The sequence below is a fragment of the Primulina eburnea genome, chromosome 6, assembly GCF_022965805.1.
Source record: "Primulina eburnea isolate SZY01 chromosome 6, ASM2296580v1, whole genome shotgun sequence".
Lineage (NCBI taxonomy): Eukaryota > Viridiplantae > Streptophyta > Magnoliopsida > Lamiales > Gesneriaceae > Primulina > Primulina eburnea.
The window spans coordinates 38,617,031-38,634,776 of record NC_133106.1 but is presented as its reverse complement, the minus strand read 5'-3'; the positions used below and the strand labels follow the sequence as shown (position 1 = coordinate 38,634,776).

At 35.5% G+C, this 17,746-nt stretch overlaps 3 protein-coding genes across 5 annotated transcripts; all 3 read left to right on the top strand.

The window, feature by feature from the left end:
* The first annotated feature begins 245 nt into the window (after nt 1-245).
* Nucleotides 246-2,091, top strand: LOC140835174 (ammonium transporter 1 member 1). The gene has a single exon (XM_073200607.1). It carries the CDS (start codon nt 383-385, stop codon nt 1,874-1,876), a length of 1,494 nt encoding a protein of 497 aa, XP_073056708.1. The 5' UTR covers nt 246-382; the 3' UTR covers nt 1,877-2,091.
* A 3,386-nt stretch (nt 2,092-5,477) lies between these two features.
* On the top strand, nt 5,478-6,619 carry LOC140833626 (uncharacterized). The gene is made up of 3 exons (XM_073197955.1): nt 5,478-5,654; nt 6,035-6,169; nt 6,317-6,619. Exons 1-3 carry the CDS (start codon nt 5,607-5,609, stop codon nt 6,395-6,397), a joined length of 264 nt encoding a protein of 87 aa, XP_073054056.1. The 5' UTR covers nt 5,478-5,606; the 3' UTR covers nt 6,398-6,619.
* A 590-nt stretch (nt 6,620-7,209) lies between these two features.
* LOC140835173 (uncharacterized) lies at nt 7,210-16,645 on the top strand. 3 transcript variants are annotated; one of them, XM_073200605.1, is made up of 19 exons: nt 7,210-7,696; nt 8,107-8,165; nt 8,900-8,981; nt 9,122-9,189; nt 9,604-9,673; nt 10,940-11,021; nt 11,383-11,447; nt 11,706-12,623; nt 12,956-13,018; nt 13,100-13,146; nt 13,361-13,406; nt 13,504-13,583; nt 13,801-13,914; nt 14,066-14,147; nt 14,363-14,488; nt 14,726-14,806; nt 15,652-15,777; nt 15,865-15,966; nt 16,046-16,645. In XM_073200605.1, exons 2-18 carry the CDS (start codon nt 8,128-8,130, stop codon nt 15,931-15,933), a joined length of 2,157 nt encoding a protein of 718 aa, XP_073056706.1. In that variant the 5' UTR covers nt 7,210-7,696; nt 8,107-8,127; the 3' UTR covers nt 15,934-15,966; nt 16,046-16,645. The 3 variants fall into 3 exon arrangements, with proteins under 3 accessions (XP_073056706.1, XP_073056705.1, XP_073056707.1); XM_073200604.1 differs by having other exon boundaries at nt 7,211-7,696; nt 15,865-16,645; XM_073200606.1 differs by lacking the exon at nt 7,210-7,696 and having other exon boundaries at nt 8,162-8,289; nt 15,865-16,645.
* The last annotated feature ends 1,101 nt before the right edge of the window (nt 16,646-17,746 follow it).

Below are 17,746 nucleotides of genomic sequence, written 5' to 3'. Positions count from 1 at the left end.
AGGAATCTACCGTATCACAAATTATTATTATTTTACTAAATTAAAATAAACAAACTCCCGTTTTCAGGGGAATTTCCTCCCCGCCCCCACAAAAAAAAAAGGAGCCAAAATTTTAAGTCGTTCATTTTTTGAAATGACCATTTTGCCCAGAAGTCTTGTTATTATTGGGGTAAGATTTATTTTATTTTATATAAAAATGGAAAAACTGGCGATCAATCGCTGGTAATTTTTAACCACAAAGAAAAGTCAAACTTCACGGGCCCTTGAGAGTCTCTTGCTCCTCCTGTATAAATCTGGATCTAACAGCATCTCTTCATCTCTGCACTGAATCTTCTCTCTAGTTTCCTGCCCTATTGTCTTCTCCTAGCTGCCACTCCCAACCATGGGATCCCTGAGCTGCTCAGCGGATCAACTGGCGCCGCTATTCGGTGCCAACGTTACCGGCGCCGCAGCCGTAGCTGATTACATCTGCGACCAATTCTCAGCTGTTTCAGACAAATTTATCGACACCTCCTACGCCGTGGATTCCACGTACCTCCTCTTCTCCGCCTATCTCGTCTTCTCCATGCAGCTCGGATTCGCCATGCTCTGTGCCGGTTCCGTCCGAGCCAAGAACACTATGAACATAATGCTCACAAACGTCCTCGACGCAGCCGCCGGTGGTATCTTCTATTACGTGTTCGGCTTTGCCTTTGCTTTTGGCTCGCCATCTAACGGATTCATCGGCCGCCATTTCTTCGGCTTGAAGGAGATGCCGTCATCCCTATTCGATTACAGTTTCTTCCTCTACCAATGGGCTTTCGCCATAGCCGCGGCCGGAATCACCAGCGGCTCCATAGCCGAGAGGACCCAGTTCGTGGCTTATCTGATCTACTCTTCATTCCTCACGGGATTCGTTTATCCGGTTGTCTCCCACTGGTTTTGGTCTACCGACGGGTGGGCCAGTGCCGGTAACACGGGAAACCTATTGTTCGGAACCGGAGTGATTGATTTCGCCGGGTCTGGCGTCGTTCACATGGTTGGAGGCCTTGCGGGTCTATATGGAGCATTGATCGAAGGCCCTAGAATCGGACGGTTTGATCATACGGGTCGGGCCGTGGCTCTACGCGGGCACAGCGCCACGTTGGTTGTGCTGGGTACGTTCTTGTTATGGTTCGGCTGGTACGGATTTAACCCTGGTTCGTTCACCAAGATCCTGGGCGCGTACACGAGTGGAAGCTACTACGGGCAGTGGTCGGCGGTCGGGCGGACGGCGGTGACCACCACTCTAGCTGGCTGCACCGCCGCGCTAACCACCTTGTTCGGCAAACGTCTTCTTTCCGGGCACTGGAACGTCACAGATGTATGCAACGGGCTGCTGGGCGGATTCGCTGCGATTACCGCTGGTTGCTCTGTGGTCGAGCCCTGGGCGGCAGTGATATGCGGCTTCGTGGCGGCGTGGGTGTTGATAGGGTGCAACAAGCTGGCTGAGAAGGTGAAATACGACGACCCATTGGAGGCGGCACAGCTGCATGGAGGCTGCGGAGCTTGGGGGATTATCTTCACGGCTTTGTTTGCCACCAAGAAATATGTGAACGAGGTGTACCCGGGTAAACCGGATCGGCCATACGGATTGTTCATGGGTGGGGGTGGGAAGCTTTTGGGTGCCCATATCATTCAGATTTTGGTGATAATCGGGTGGGTCAGTGCAACGATGGGCCCATTGTTCTACATCCTACATAAGTTTAAGCTTCTTCGGATCTCGGAGGAGGATGAGTTAGCGGGTATGGATCTGACCCGACATGGTGGATTCGCTTATGTGTACGAGGATGATGATGCGCATAAACATGGGATGCAAATGAAGAGAATAGAGCCAACTACATCTAATGGCAAATAAAGAAAACAAATATCCTAAACTTAGTATGTGAAAAAGAAGTTAGGCTAGAGATTCGAAATGTTATTATTATTTTTTTCCTTGAAAATTCCTACTTTATTTGACTGACTAGTTTGGTCATATGATGATGCGTGCTATTGAGTGGTTGTAATTGAAGATAATGTGAACATGCACTATATTTGCTTTCAAGTAATCAATCCCATGTAAGTTTACATTCATTATCTGGAACAAATATTTCTCAGCGTCGATCGATTCCTCACGTCCTCGGGAGTGTTTGGCTAATGGGATTTAGCTTATCAATGTTTTTTCGAGTAAGTTTTGGTTTACAAGACAAAACATTAATTCGCGAGTCAACAAAAAGAAACTTTAGATTTATGCTGAATAGATTATAAATTTAAATTGTGGGATCCTCTCAAAAGTTAAAGTCACCTGACGGTTGAACGAAACATTAACCAAGTGAAATAAATCTCGTGACATTTATTAAACCAGGAGAGAATCCAATGACATTCGACGTCGTATTGGTTTGCACTAGTTTTAATTTAAGCTTTTTTTTCTCGTTTTTCTTCAATTATTGAAATTTTGAATCAGGACAACATTGCTTATTCAATAATGTATGTTCTTACTGTACATATTGATATTTTAATGCTACACTTGAAGTGTTTAGTTTCTATTGAATGTGAAAATTTAGTCTTCGGATAATCAATGTATGTTGTCGTTTTTTTAATTAAAATATAAGGAATCTACACGATCTAATAATGTTGAGATATGTAGAGAATTATTCTCAATGAAGAGTAGACTGACTCGTATGAATTATTTAAATCGATAGAGTAAGTTAGCACAAACTAAAGTTGGATGTCATTTATCGCACGAGTGTCTTTATCTGTTTCTTTAAAAAAAAAAGTATTGTATAAAAATTTAATTATGTTTATTGACATGAACCTTTACCAGGCTAATTAAGTTAAACTTTATTTAAAACAAATTATATTAATTGGAGCACTAAATATTTTCTGATTATAACATGAACATATTTTGATAAAATTCAATTTTTTAGGTGTTAGTAAATAATATTTCCTTTATTGTCCTCATATGCTGAATTTTCCCTTATGTCACAATTACGTAGGGATGTAAGTGATCCAAAATAAGTCAAACTAGTATCAAATTTGAGCTTAACTCGTTTAAGATTGACAGTGGCTCGAGATCGATTCGAGCTTTTATCATCAGGTTCGAATTCGATTTGTCTTGAAATTACCAAGCTCACGAAAAGCTCGAGTCCGGCTCGTTAAAAATTCGTTTATCATGTTAATCGTTCCGGGCTCGAGCTTGGTTTATTAATAGCTCGTTTATCTGTTTGACAAGCATAGCTCGAGCTCAGCTCGTTTTCCAGCATAAAACAAACAATTCAGCTCGAGTTTGAGCTTTATTCGACTTGTTAAAAATTAAATATGGCTATGAACTAATTTTAAATCAGACATAAAAGTGTACATCCATTAATAAATTATCAAAACGAAAAATATAACAATTAAAAATACATAAAACGATCTCAATCTTGACTTGATATGATTAACAAACGAACTCAAAATAATTTTTTTTATCTAGCCAATCTCCGAATAGCTCAGAAATAGTTTGACTTATTTAGATCCTTACAATTAGGTGATGCCAACATAGTAGAAATTTTGTTCAAAAGTCCATTTATATTTATATGGCATAATACTTACCAAATATTAAAAATTATGTGGTAATCATATCATATATTGTTTATTGTAGCAGAAAGTGTAGCCCGCAGATGAAATTAAATAAGGCAAAAATTTGTGTGAGACGCTCTCACGGGTCGTATTTGTGAGACGGATCTCTTATTTGGGTCGCCCATGAAAAAATATTACTTTTTATGTTAATAATATTATTTTTTATTGTGAATATGGATAGAGTTGATCCGTTTCACAGATTATGATCCGTGAGATGGTCTCACATGAAACTCACTCAATTAATAAAGGGAGTCCACGCTCCTTTTAAGTTTTACTTCCCCATCTAATATCTATCATTATATATTGACTTCTCCCGTTTTATTTTATTTTTTTGGTTTCTATTTTCCCATCTCCATTCTCTTTCTTTATTTTTCTTTTCTTATTTTCTCTTTTCACTCAACCTTATTTGTCCTTTTCTTATCTTCTCTTCTTTTATAATTTTATTATTTATTTTTTTAAAAAAACTTATTTTATAATTCAATCTTACTAATTACTTGTAACCATGTTATTCTTTTTAATCATTGATATTTATATATAGGAATGGAATATTATTTCATTTAATTCGATAATCGACATGAAAAATAAATTGATTGTAAACAGATATACAATGGATTTCTTGGAGATTTGCATGCATTGAGTGAGAGTCCGCAGTTTTAGTATTCTGAATTCATAGTAAATAAATTTGACGATAAAATATAGTAAAATAAAAACGTAATATGGCTAAAACTGTTACTGTATTCGATAACACATTGTAAAGTTCTTAATTCTAACACGTACGTTATTTAATTTCGGTAAAGAATATTTCACTTTTCTCCTGAATTTTATCTGACGTCAGTAAATAATATTTCACTTTTCTCCTGAATTTTATCTGATGTCACACTTATGCATGTCCACCTCATCGTAAGTTCATCAATCAATCATCTATTACAAGTAGGATTTGAAACTTTTGAAGGTACCTGGGATTGACCGTAGTAGAGGAAACTAGGCTCAAGTCCAAAGCCATGCTCTACCCGACTATTCTCGACTATTTTAATCTAATTACTGATATTGTATTGGATATATAATTTTTTTTTATTTCACGTCATCATGTTTTAACATCATATCAATATTTTTTCGTAATACGTCAGCAATCCAATAAAACATAACTAAAAAAAATCAAAATTACTGTAGAAAAACTAAGTATTGAATACTTGGTGGAGAAAAAAAACAAAATACAACAAGTAAAAATTAATTTTCCCCAATTTTATTCGTTCACCATCGTTACATAAACATATATCTCCTAGATTCTTTTTTCTTTGTACAGTTGAATGTTATTGTTATCTGATGGTAATTTCTTATAATAAAATAGCAATAAAGTAAGTTGGTACGGATGTTATATTTCACATCCCTCTTGTTTCGAATCCTAAAATGGATGAAATGATATTGGAGTATATAGTGGCATGATTTTAAGTTAATTAAACCTTAAATTTTTTAAGTACCCTATTTACATTTCTTTCAAATAAAGAAGTTTGTACAACAAAAAAATGTCCTGGTTGATTATAAAATATGAAATAAGATAATTATTGTTTGAGAATATATATAGAGAAAGAATACGATACAATCCGAAGGAAAGAATGAGTCAATTTGATTGTGTGTAGAGAAAAATATATATCTGACAATATATTTTATTGTTGTTTGATAAATAATTTATCATATTTAAAAAATGCAGCACAAAAAATAACAACTAAATAGCGAAAACAAAGCACACATCATGTGATTCATATGGATACCCCCTTTTTGCGCAAAACCTTGGACATGCTTTACATTTACTAGGTCATGTATAATATAAAGATTAACAACCTCAAAGAGACACTTGTCGTTATCGCACTAGTCGATTAACTCTATAAATACCTTCTAAAAACAAACTAATCACTTCATATACAACAAAAATCAGCGAAGATTTAAATCAAAAAAATTTGATTTTCTAAATCCTTTTAAAAGTTCTACTTAAGATGTCGAGTGGTCAGTTCAATGCAGGACAAGCCCGTGGCCAGGCTCAGGTAACACCAATTTCAATACACTGTGCCAATGACCTATATTTAATATATGTATATAAAAAAAGCATGTCATGCACCACGATATTTTATTATGTTTGATATGAAAATTTTCATTTTTCGTATTTCATATTTGTTTTTTTACGAATTTTTCCGTGATATTATTATGATGTACAAGTTTATTGGAATAGAACGAGGTGAACCGACGATTCCTAAAAGTAGTGATGAGACCATACTTAAGATAGAAAATAGTAAAAACACGAAATTTAGAGAGTAAAAACCTAACCACAGCTGAAAATTATATTGTTAATTAAAAGAACCATATATCATCTAAAAATATGCTCTCTTTTTTGGGGACTGGTGTGTATATATTTTATATTGGGCAGGCGAAGACAGAGGATTGGGTGGAGTCTGCTAAGAATACAGCAAGCAAGGCCCATGATAAGGCCTGCGAAGCTGCTGGTCAAACCCAACAACAGGCCCAACGTAGCAAAGAGGAGAATGCTACCTTCCTTCAACAGGTCCTCCGTCCATCAGTGTTACATCAATTATTATTATTATTATTATTATTATTATTATTATTATTATTATTATTATTATTATTATTATTTTAATATATGATTTTCATACAAATACAAGGTAACGTTATTTTGTTTATTGTAATTCAGACTGGAGAGCAGATGGCTCACATGGCTCAAGGTGCCATTGATGGTGTGAAGAACACACTTGGGATGGGTGACAAGAAGTGAAAACAACCCTAGTCCTCTCGTGTCAATGACGTTATCCTTCTTTTATTATTATTTTGGATTTTAATATAAGCATCTGTGCTGAGATGTAATAAAAGATTTAGCATCACTAAGCTTAGATGAGAGTATTCTTTTGGGATTTTTTTTATAATAAATTTTTGTGTGAAAACCTATCCATTTTAGTTAAATAAATGATAATGTGTAATACCAATTTCATTTTCATAATTTTTTTTTTTTGATAGAATATCGCTCCGTTAAGTTTTATGGCCATGGATTATAACAATTTGTTGTTCTACAACTTTTCATGACCAACACACTCTTTTGGCATGAATCAAGAGAATAACAACTAAAAGAAAACGCAACTCAAACCAAAACGTAGATCCCATGGTAAATAACTAAATAACAAAATGAAAATATACATATATTTTAACATTTTCAAATCTCACATAAGTCATTAGCTTCTAACAACGAAGAATATCATCGATGTGCAACATGAAAAAAGAAAATAGAAAATCAAACACATACCACTACCAATCCATACTGGCATGCATCATGCTTCTATCTAACCCAGATTACAGAGCTCGGAAGCATTGATTCTATCCAGTATTGGAGAATGGAGATGCACCAAGTAGCAGGTTGGTACGACGTTGCCCAACATCTACCAATAATTTCGACTAAGCAAGGATCGAATGGTTTGTTTAGCTTGTGTTTTTGTTGACCTTTTGCGTATGCAACTGTATGGTGTTGTACTGTCTGAAATTACTAGATTAATGAAATGTTTTAATGTAAATATAAAAAGATGCAAAACCAAACAGCTCCAAAGTTTCGAGCACATTCGTTCGACCATTTCGAAGTGTTCGAACACTCCAGTGCCTTACTTCAACTGTCAATTCTACAATCTAATCAAATTATCCACTGATAATGGCCTTAACTTTCCACCAATTTTATCCCTCTCACTAATTGTTGGTATCCTCCATTCATGGCCACCACTACTCTCCAATCCCAACTCCATTTCTTGCCCAGTAACTTCCCCTACAAAACTGCACAACTTCAAAAACTCTTATTACCTCTCGATCTCCAAGAAGCTTGTAGTTTCAGAGAAACCATTTTGCGGGAAGAAAGTTATTGGGATCTTGAGATCGAGATTGATTGGCTATTGCAAACCGAAAGGCTGATGCTGAGAATGGGGAGGCTGTTTTAAGTGTGCGGAACAGGGAGAGTGGGGATGAGAGGCCTCCTTTTGATATTAATTTGGCGGTTATACTTGCTGGTTTTGCATTTGAAGCTTACACCACTCCATCTGTAATTTCCCTGATCATGTGATGTTTGTTTTCCTTATATTTCTTCATTTTGCTGTGAATTTTGTCGACATAAAGTGACAGACCAGCGAGAATTAAAATCTTAGAAACGCATGCAGTTTTTCCACTAAAGTTCATTAATTTAACTGGGTTCTTAACTTTGGGGTATGGTGGAATTGCACCATATTGGAGATTGATGATTGTGTAGTCTCTTCTGGAGTTAATTTTTGTAAAGTTTATTTTTTAGTATTTCTTTCATCATAAAGGATTTTTGAGGAACATTTACAGGTTCTTGTTTTCTCTTGTCAAATTTGCTTGGAAGAGGCCAACTAACTTCCTGGTCCTTTCACGTATTTGAAACTAATTGGTGGGTCCATTTAGATTCTTCTTCTTATTTTCTACTTCTATTAACAGGAAAATGTGGGCAAGCGCGAGATGGATGCAGCAAATTGCCAGACAGTGTTCCTTTCAGAGTATGCGGTCATTGAATTTCATTGGCGTCATAACTTTCTAATTCTTGATAGCTATAATGGAACATATTTGGAAATTCAACCAACACATCTTTAGATAATATGAAGTGCTAAGGCTATTCATCAGGTCTCGTGTCACGTGTTCTACTTGGCCTTACATCTCTATATTCATATAAGAGTTATAAACAAATCTTATAAATTACATTAGGTGAGTTTGACTCTCCGTGTAACTGCTAGCATAAAGAATTAACTGGGGAGTTCGACTGAATTTTATACGTCACCTTTTTTCTCTGACACTTTTACCATTCTTTGGGATATGAGTCTTGGACCTCTTGGCGGGTGTCCTTGCTCTGATATTCATTTTCCCAAGGATTTTTGCTTTGACATGATCATTAGATTGGACAGGCTCTTCTAACTATGATTGTTGGCTCCGGCATTGACGTGGTATTTAACCTAGCAAAGATTAAACATTTTCGAACACATGGCTTCAACTTTCGTGAATGATTTTTCTGACAGATGTGTGTGTGCTATTGCCATATTGATTAATGAAAAGATGCATGCCAAAAAACTGATAAAATCGGCTATCACGTACTCTTTTTATTTAACATAAGTGCATCAGAATGCAGATTTTTTGCTCTTTTAACATGCAAATTCTTTTTCTACACAATAACCTTGTGGCTTTCACATTCTTATAAGCTTCCTTTCAAATTTCTAAAATCCCACTTGACATTATTCAGGTCATTTACACGTGAAATCTATGATGGTCAATTGTTCGTAAAGCTAAGGAAAGGTTTCAATTTTCCTGCCATGGATCCATGGGTAGGCTAATTTCGCTAATTCTAACCCGTCATATTCCTCAGTTCATAATTCCTCTAGTTACGACGATTTACTCATATTTCTAATCATCCCCGATTCTTTATTCAATTTTATGTGATGATTATTTTTATTTTGTTTCTCAGGGAACTAGTGATCCGTATGTGGTCTTGCAGTTGGATTGTCAGGAAGTCAAAAGCAAGATCAAATGGGCGTAAGATTCTTACACTTAGGCATCCCTTTTTTAAATAGCTAGTACCCTCCTATCACTGCTCTGACACACCTTGTCTTCAGCTGATGGATAAAAACAAGTAAAAGTTTTCATTGAAGTTGTTGATTTTTGGCTTTCTAGTCATTCAGATTTAATTAATTTTGAGGTAATGTGTTTGCTTCTACCGAATAGAAAATGCTAGTTGGTAGCATGATCATCTGTGGACATGGAGCGAATACCATGTCCTAGTTGATGTTTTGTCTACAGTCTACTACTATTTCATCTTTTTAGTCATAGGGTGGTGATACTCGGCTGGTTATATAATCAATAGCTTCCAAATTTTGCATTGTTTATTCGGTTATTCCGATGGTGTCAAAGTCCATCATGGATTATTTTATTCTCTGACAAATGTACCAGGACGAAAGAACCCACATGGAATGAGGAGTTTATTTTGAATATCAAGCAGCCACCAATGCACAATCTTCAGGTTGAAATAAATTCTGTGATCGATTTTCCATTTTCTTCTCATGCAGTGATTTCTTGTGGGAACTGCCTTATATTGTTGTGTTCATATGTTTGCTCCCATAGACAAAGGGAGACAAATTATGCCAGCCCAGGAGTCATCTACTAACTTGCTGTTACGCGTCCCACAGAGAATGATCAAATCTTTCTACTACTTTTATGAAACCTATTTTCTATGTTAAGAAAATGATGTTATATATGCGAGATTCATTTTTTACCTTCACCCTCTTTTACCCACATCTCATTGTTTTTTTCTTTGTATGTTACACTTTCATTAGATATCGTTAAATATAATGTAATATCCTTTGTTGTTGGGAAAGTTTGCCTTGCCTTGATGATTATAGCTCATACTCGAAACATTCTAATGGGTAAACCTCATTTGTTTCTAATATCTATAAGCCTCATAATTTATTCCAGTGTTTTAAAGGCAAAAAAAATGATTAGACAGAAGAATTTTTTTACTTAATCTATCCATCCTTGGTAGAAATCATCAACAGCATGTTGGTTGCTTGCTTTTATCTTTTTCCTTGGGATATCGTTATACTAAATATTGTATGGTAAGTGTTGAATATTGGATAAGACATTTTCCTATTTGAATAACTAGGATGAGAGTTTTTCCTATGTGAATTACCAGGGTGAAAGTATTAAGTACATAAAAATATTAGTTGAAGATAAGATTACTTCTTCAACTAGGGAGATACGAGTGTTTTGAAGACTCGAGTTCCAATTTGGGGATGATCAATATATATGACCCAGCTTGAGGGTGGTGCTGAATATTGGATAAGCGTTTTTCCTACTTGAATAACTAGGATGACGGTTTTTCGTATGCGAATAACTAGGATGAAACTTTTTCCTATTTGAATGACTAGCTGGATATGATAGATTAATATTTGTATTTTAAAGTTTTTATATTAGGTATTAGTAGAAGATAAAACTCATTCTTCGACTAGGAAGATATGACTATATAAATAAGTAATTTGTATTATTCATTTTTCCAATATAATAAAATCAGTTTTCCAGCCTATATGTTTCCCTTCTTTAACTTGTATTATTCATTTTTCCAATATAATAAAATCAGTTTTCCAGCCTATATGTTTCCCTTCTTTACCTACAGTAAGAATAAAAGTTAACCTGATTGGTACTTATATAAGATCATTTTACAGTGCTGGTTTTTAATGATTGAGATAATTCTGCTATTAATAATTTAATTTTTTTAATATTAATTATTCAGGTTGCAGCTTGGGATGCGAATCTTGTGACTCCGCACAAACGCATGGGGAATGCTGGTATTGATTTGGAAAACATATGTGATGGTACGATATACACCACATCTGTGTCATGTTCGGTGTTGATCACAATACCTAAAATCATGACATTTTAACTCATTGTTATTAAAACAGTAACACATAAAATATTTTTCGTTCCACCAATGATCAGATGAGTTTGACTCGGTTTGTATTCATTTTTCTGTTTAAGCTGTGTAGTCGTGGAGTTTGCTACAATTGTAAAGTTTATGGAATAACAATCTGTATTTTACTATTAATATCAAGTATAACCTCGTGTTAACAATAAAAGATGCATATTCTATCATTTGCAAAAATGGATGTTTCGAAAAAATTGAGTTTAGCTACAGAATTTGTTAGCTTGGTATCAGTTGGACTTCTTTTTTGATAGGAAATTTACATGAAGTGAATCTCGAGTTGGAAGGAATGGGCGGTGGTGGAAAGATACAACTTGAGGTAAGTTGCTATGCAAATCAAGATTATTATGCACTAAACCATTCTTCAGTGTGCAAAATGGTTGAGTACCAAATGAAACTCTATTAACTGTTAGAATGCTTTTCATTTTTTACTGATCTCTGCGAGCATGAAGCTCTTCCCCAATTAACTAATAAAACTACGATCGAGATACTGAAATTTTTAACTAAACAGCTGATATGGGTCCTTAGATGTGCTGTAATGTACATCACCATACTTGTTCTTATCAACGTATTTCAGATAAACTACAAAAGTTTTGCTGAAATTGACGATGGAAAAAAATGGTGGAAGATTCCCATTTTCATGGAATTTCTCCAGAAAAATGGTCTTGAACCTGCACTGAAGATGATTGCGGGTTCAGAAACTGTTCAAGTGAGGGAATTTGTGCAGTTTGCCTTTGGACAGCTTAAGTCACTTAATGATTCATATACTCAGAACGGTTGGTTTTCAAGTAAAAATTTGTTTGGTGACTCTAATATCAAGAGAAACATCTCTTCAATCCTGGATAATAATATGAAGGACCCAGCAAATGAGACAAATCAGGAGTCTTCACATCCCGACAAACATTTTTGGAAGAAACTCGCAGATTCTGTCAACCAAAATGTTGTACAAAAATTTGGTCTTCAGATCCCTGAGAAATTAAAGTGGGATGGTTTTGAGTTATTGGATAAAATTGGCTTGCAGTCACTAGAAATTGCTGAGACAGGTTATATCGAGTCTGGACTTGCAACTCCAACTAATCTGGAGACAGCTAGTACCGGTACTATGATTGGATCCAGTAACAATTCTCTGATGACTTTACCAGATATTAAGAAGGTGACACAAGATTTATTGCGGCAAACAGACTCCATTTTGGGGGCATTGATGGTTATAAATGCTGCAGTTTCTAAATTAAGCCAAGGAGCTGATCTTACAGGAAAGTTTGATGTCAAAGAAGATATGCCAGTGGATGACAAGGAGAGTGAATCGTTAGCAAGTCAGCCAAATGGATTGGTACTGGACAAAAAAGAAGCAGAAGAGATGAGGGAACTTTTCTCAACAGCTGAGAGTGCCATGGAGGCCTGGGCAATGCTAGCCAATGCGTTGGGACATCAGACGTTTATTAAATCTGAATTTGAAAAAATTTGTTTCTTGGATAATGCTTCTACAGACACTCAGGTTGGTTTGAGTCTGCTCTTTATGCACCTTTTGTCATACTCTTATTTATGAGGTAGATCAATGATGAGTAATTATATCCTATCTGACTTTTACTGCTACGTCTCTTAAATGCTTTGCTCTGTGGAGAAAAAACCCTTTGTAATTGTCTTTGCCTTTAATTCATCTATTTTGCCACCATACTGCACTGCTTGACATCCAACACTTCACCATAGACCTCTTTTTTAAATATATTTTCCCCACTGGCAAATTTATAAACGCATCATATTTGGTCACATGGCTATGTGATTTGAAATTAGGCTTTTTAGTGATCATGTACTTTATAAGGAATGCAGGTAGCAATTTGGCGAGATCCCAGAACAAAAAGATTGGTTATAGCTTTCAGGGGAACAGAACAAGTAGGTTTTGCAATTTTGCTGAACCGTGCAACAAGTTTTGTATGTTTTCCTTGTCAATGTGCTGACATTTTTCCCATCCAGACGCGCTGGAAGGATCTGCTGACTGATTTGATGCTAGTTCCTGCGGGGTAATGCATTGATTTAACAAAAATATCTGCTTTCTTTTCTGTCAATCACGTATTTGATGTGTCAAATGTTTCTCTTCAATCCATAATCATGAACCTGTTATAAAAAATGTGAAGTACTTACCCGAGAAATTTCTGATGATTATGATGCCTTTAGCATTATCGTCAGATGCTTGCTTAAAGTTACTGTTGCTGATCTTCTTTACTGCTTCTACAGGCTAAATCCTGAAAGGATAGGTGGTGATTTTAAGCAAGAAGTTCAGGTACTATTCAGGTTTTTAGGTTCAGTTTGGCAACTGCATTTATTGGACCCACAGATATTGACATGCAATTATTCACAATTGCCTCATAAATCTGCAGGTTCATAGTGGCTTCTTGGGTGCTTATGATTCAGTCAGAACAAGGCTGATCTCGCTTATTAAACAGGCTATTGGCTACCGGTATATCCTGTTTTTCTGATTTGGAGCGGTCTCTTACCCAAACTCTTGATCTGCCAACTGAATTTCTGTTGAATAATCGTATTGTTGTTCCTATGCAACTTGCAAAAAAGCATAATTAAGGACCGCGCCTTTGAATTGGAAGTACAGGAAAAAACTTGTCCTCTTAAATGTTGCTCTTGTTCTGAATGGTTATCATCTTACATGTGCTATATCTTAGAGGTGATTCTTTGGAGATGCTCCCCACATGGCATATATATGTGACTGGACATAGTTTGGGGGGTGCACTGGCTACTCTTTTGGCTCTTGAATTATCGTCAAGTCAATTATCCAAGTTAGTTTATCTTCCTTCCGCTCAATAGATTATATATCACCCAGTCCTCTTTTAAGGCTTTCAGAAGTTTGTATTTCTAGTTGTTGATTATTTTAATTTTGAAACTTTGGAACACAGAACGTGTTATTGACGCTCTTTGTTAATGGATTAGGCGTGGAGCTATTTCCGTGACCATGTATAATTTTGGGTCTCCTAGAGTTGGAAATAAAAGATTTGCTGAAATATACAATGAGGTAATTGTGCTTTTCAACCAACTTCAACCAGGATTTACATGTTTGAAATATTATATGTAGCTAGCCTTCCATTTTGAAATTGTTTAAGAATCTTAGTAAAATGACCGCTGGCTCCGCTGTAATACATGTTTTTTATCCATCATTTCATTAAAGTTCAAGCCTCAGCCTTTGAGTTGCTTGACGATTTTTGAATTAATTTGTTTCTCTGATGGCAGAAAGTGAAGGATAGTTGGCGAGTGGTAAATCACCGGGACATAATCCCAACAGTTCCACGTTTGATGGGCTACTGCCATGTAGCTCAACCTATATATTTGGCAGCGGGAGCTCCTAGAAATGCATTGGTGAGTAATGAACTGTGAAGATATTCGAAGTTTGATTTGAAACGCATTGGTGAGTAATGAACTGTGAAGATATTCGAAGTTTGATTTGAAACGGCAAGAAATATACAATAGTAGTTGCGCCAAGACATAAATGTTTTGCAAGGATTTTGGAAACCCTTCAATTTGCATGTCTTGAAGTTTTCTGGGTTTTGTTAACAAAAGAAAATGAGGAATAAAGTGTATGATACAATGTTACAGGAAATTGTTGATCTTTTGGAAGAAGGATACAGAGGCGATGTTATTGGCGAAGCAACACCTGATGTTCTTCTCAGTGAATTTGTATGTACTTGCTCATTCTTCTCCACAAATGATGTCAATTTTACTTGATCAAGGTTATATTCAAAGATAAATTGTAAAACCCTGATTTTTTTTATCTAGTTACATAAAAACTCCTGAAGTTTGAATAGTTATAATGCTAGCTCCTGAGGTTTGTTAAACTTAGAAGAAGACCCTCTGAGGTTTGGCTAACTTTATTTTAGAACATGGTTTTGAGGAGTGTAATCATACATCTACCGGCATTCAAGGATGATGCTATTTAGTATTCAAACTCCAGCATTTGTTTATATACACAGACCAAATCTACAGGTTTCCCTACATATTCCTAAGTTTTCTTTTGGTGTAAATAATTTTTAGAACTTGAACATATTTGGTAACATATTGATGTGCATACTGCATATATTGTCCTGTCCAAGTTAACTTAGTAGGATAGTTTAGATGTCACACACCGGCTAGATTAAGTTATTGGGGGTCTTCTCTTGAGTTGGCTTTTGGAGTTTGGGTGGAGATAGGTTCAAGTCCATGATCTTAATAGATTTACAAAATTATTGTTGGACTTTGCCCCTTGACTTAAAGCTTTTGGTATGGATTGTATATGAGAGCGAGAAATCCCAACTTCCAATGCTCTATCCTCACGTTTCCCCTTTGATATTTCCGTCATTGCTTTTAGTTCGCAAAAAAACTATTGTTGATCCACTTTTGAGCGACTTCAACTTTTGGAGAATGGCTTGGTAACAAACTATCAGATTATAAAGAAATTTTCTTAACCATTTGTACTCCTTGAAGGTTGGTTTTTTCGACTGCGAATTATGCTAATGTTGCATCTTTTTCATTTTGTGGTGGAACAGATGAGAGGAGAGAAAGAACTGGTCGAGAAGATATTAAACACAGAGATTAGCATATTCCGATCAATTCGAGATGGAAGTGCTCTCATGCAGCATATGGAGGATTTCTACTACATTACACTGCTAGAGGTAACCTTTTCTTCACCATTGCCATATCAAGATGTCGCACATTTTGTACATGTAGATTAACATAATACTTTCATGTTACATTGTCAGAATGTGAGATCTAACTATCAGATTGTTGGTGGGACAGAACCTGTGACAGATCAAAAGTTATCGGTTTGAATGGAATGCACGTTTTACGACATCATCAAACAAGTATAGTTGTATTATTCCACACCGATAGGATCAGTTTACTGCTGTTGTTTACGAATGCACTAGGATTTTTTTTTGGCAGTTTATACGGACCATCTTTGCGAAATGAGAATGAATATGAAGCGATTGCCAGGCTGCGTCCGCTGCGAGCACTGCTTCGCGTGTGGTTCGTGACATGAAAGGTATACAACCACACATGAGGGGTAAGGGGGCATATAATATAGGGCAAAAACTTGTGTGAGACGGTCTCACGGGTCGTATTTGTGAGACGGATCTTTTATTTGGGTCACCCATGAAAAAGTATTACTTTTTATGCAAAGAGTATTACTTTTTATTGTGAATATGGGTAGGATTGACCCGTCTCACGGATTATGACCCGTGAGACGGTCTCACATGAGACTCACTCATAATATAATGGGATGTTATCTAGGAATGATTAGGATTCTTCATCATTCTACGGGGCAATTACTTATGTCGAGGTCCCTGAAGTTAGGTTTCATTACAAAAATATTCCCGATGACTGCTATGAATACAGCAATCCCCCTACCTCCCACACCATTGTTTGATGATTTTTCCGTTTATAAGGCCATGCCTTCTTCTTCTTCTTCTTCTTCTTCATTATGGTTTTTATGAAATGGAAGCATACATGATTTTCGAAAAGTTAAGTTAATGGTTTCTGTAATATTTTTACAATTAAATGTGCTTGAACTTGTAAGGAACTTGAAATTTGATACTCGAAAGATAAGGTGGACGAAAGGATGTAGGCCGATGCAATTACACCGATATTGCATTATGTAGAGGATAGATACTTTGCTTATGCTTCACGCTTGATGCTGCATGAGACACAATCTTATACAAATTCACTAATGGTATAGAGAAAGTAGCATTTATCCACGATTTCATACGTGATTTGGAATTTAGTATAAAGATTACATACTCCAGCCAAAACAAAACCAATCGATGCCCGAGCTCTTGTATTTGTATTCTTGATTTTTATGCTATTAACAATCACGTTAAAAAAAACCAAATAAAAAGTAAGCAAAAATAAAATGATGAAATAAATACTAAATTAAATATTGTGACCGACCGGGTTTGATGAAAACGACTGGTGTGTCTCAAGGAGCATCCTCTCACTCGCATGAAAAATATAGATATTCTATTTTCAAGTAATATTATAATATAAAAAACTGAGGGAATTATAGACATTGGACTTAACCGTATGTTTTGTATTAAAAATAGTCCTCACATATGTACGAGTAATTTACATTCACCTCTCATATTGGTATGTTATAATTTTTACACAGAGTGCAGAATATAAATGTCCAATGCATAAAGTATATGAGGTGAATGCAAATAATTTGTATTAAAAATACATTAAAAAAGAGAGCTAGGCATGAAACATTTAGTTAGATTATGTTCAAGTAAATCATACGTTCCACTGCATAAAAAAAAAACATAAACACGAATTATTTACTTATTTTAAAAAATCAGGCCTTTTTTTAATAAAAAAAATGCCCTGATAATTAATATAACTCGATTGTTGGGCTATGGCATTTTGCACGCGGATCAATCTGGCCCAAATAACGAAGGATATCATATCATGAAATTTCCGGTGCTGTTTGGTAGGATTCTAAATTACTAATTTTAATTTAATGTGGAGAATATATACACACATATATATATATATATATATATATATATATATATATATATATATATTTAAAAATTGTTGCAACTCGGAAAATGCTTAACAGAAATAATAATAAAATATTTCAGGACATAA

Coding starts and splice junctions, on each gene's coding strand:
- LOC140835173 (XM_073200605.1), top strand. CDS start 8,128: ATGGATGCAGCAAATTGCCAGACAGTGTTCCTTTCAGA. Junction 8,982..9,121: donor TTCCTGCCATGGATCCATGG/GTAGGCTAATTT, acceptor TTTGTTTCTCAG/GGAACTAGTGATCCGTATGT. Junction 15,778..15,864: donor ACTACATTACACTGCTAGAG/GTAACCTTTTCT, acceptor TTACATTGTCAG/AATGTGAGATCTAACTATCA.
- LOC140833626 (XM_073197955.1), top strand. CDS start 5,607: ATGTCGAGTGGTCAGTTCAATGCAGGACAAGCCCGTGGCCAGGCTCAG. Junction 5,655..6,034: donor AAGCCCGTGGCCAGGCTCAG/GTAACACCAATT, acceptor TATATTGGGCAG/GCGAAGACAGAGGATTGGGT. Junction 6,170..6,316: donor ATGCTACCTTCCTTCAACAG/GTCCTCCGTCCA, acceptor ATTGTAATTCAG/ACTGGAGAGCAGATGGCTCA.
- LOC140835174 (XM_073200607.1), top strand. CDS start 383: ATGGGATCCCTGAGCTGCTCAGCGGATCAACTGGCGCCGCTATTCGGT.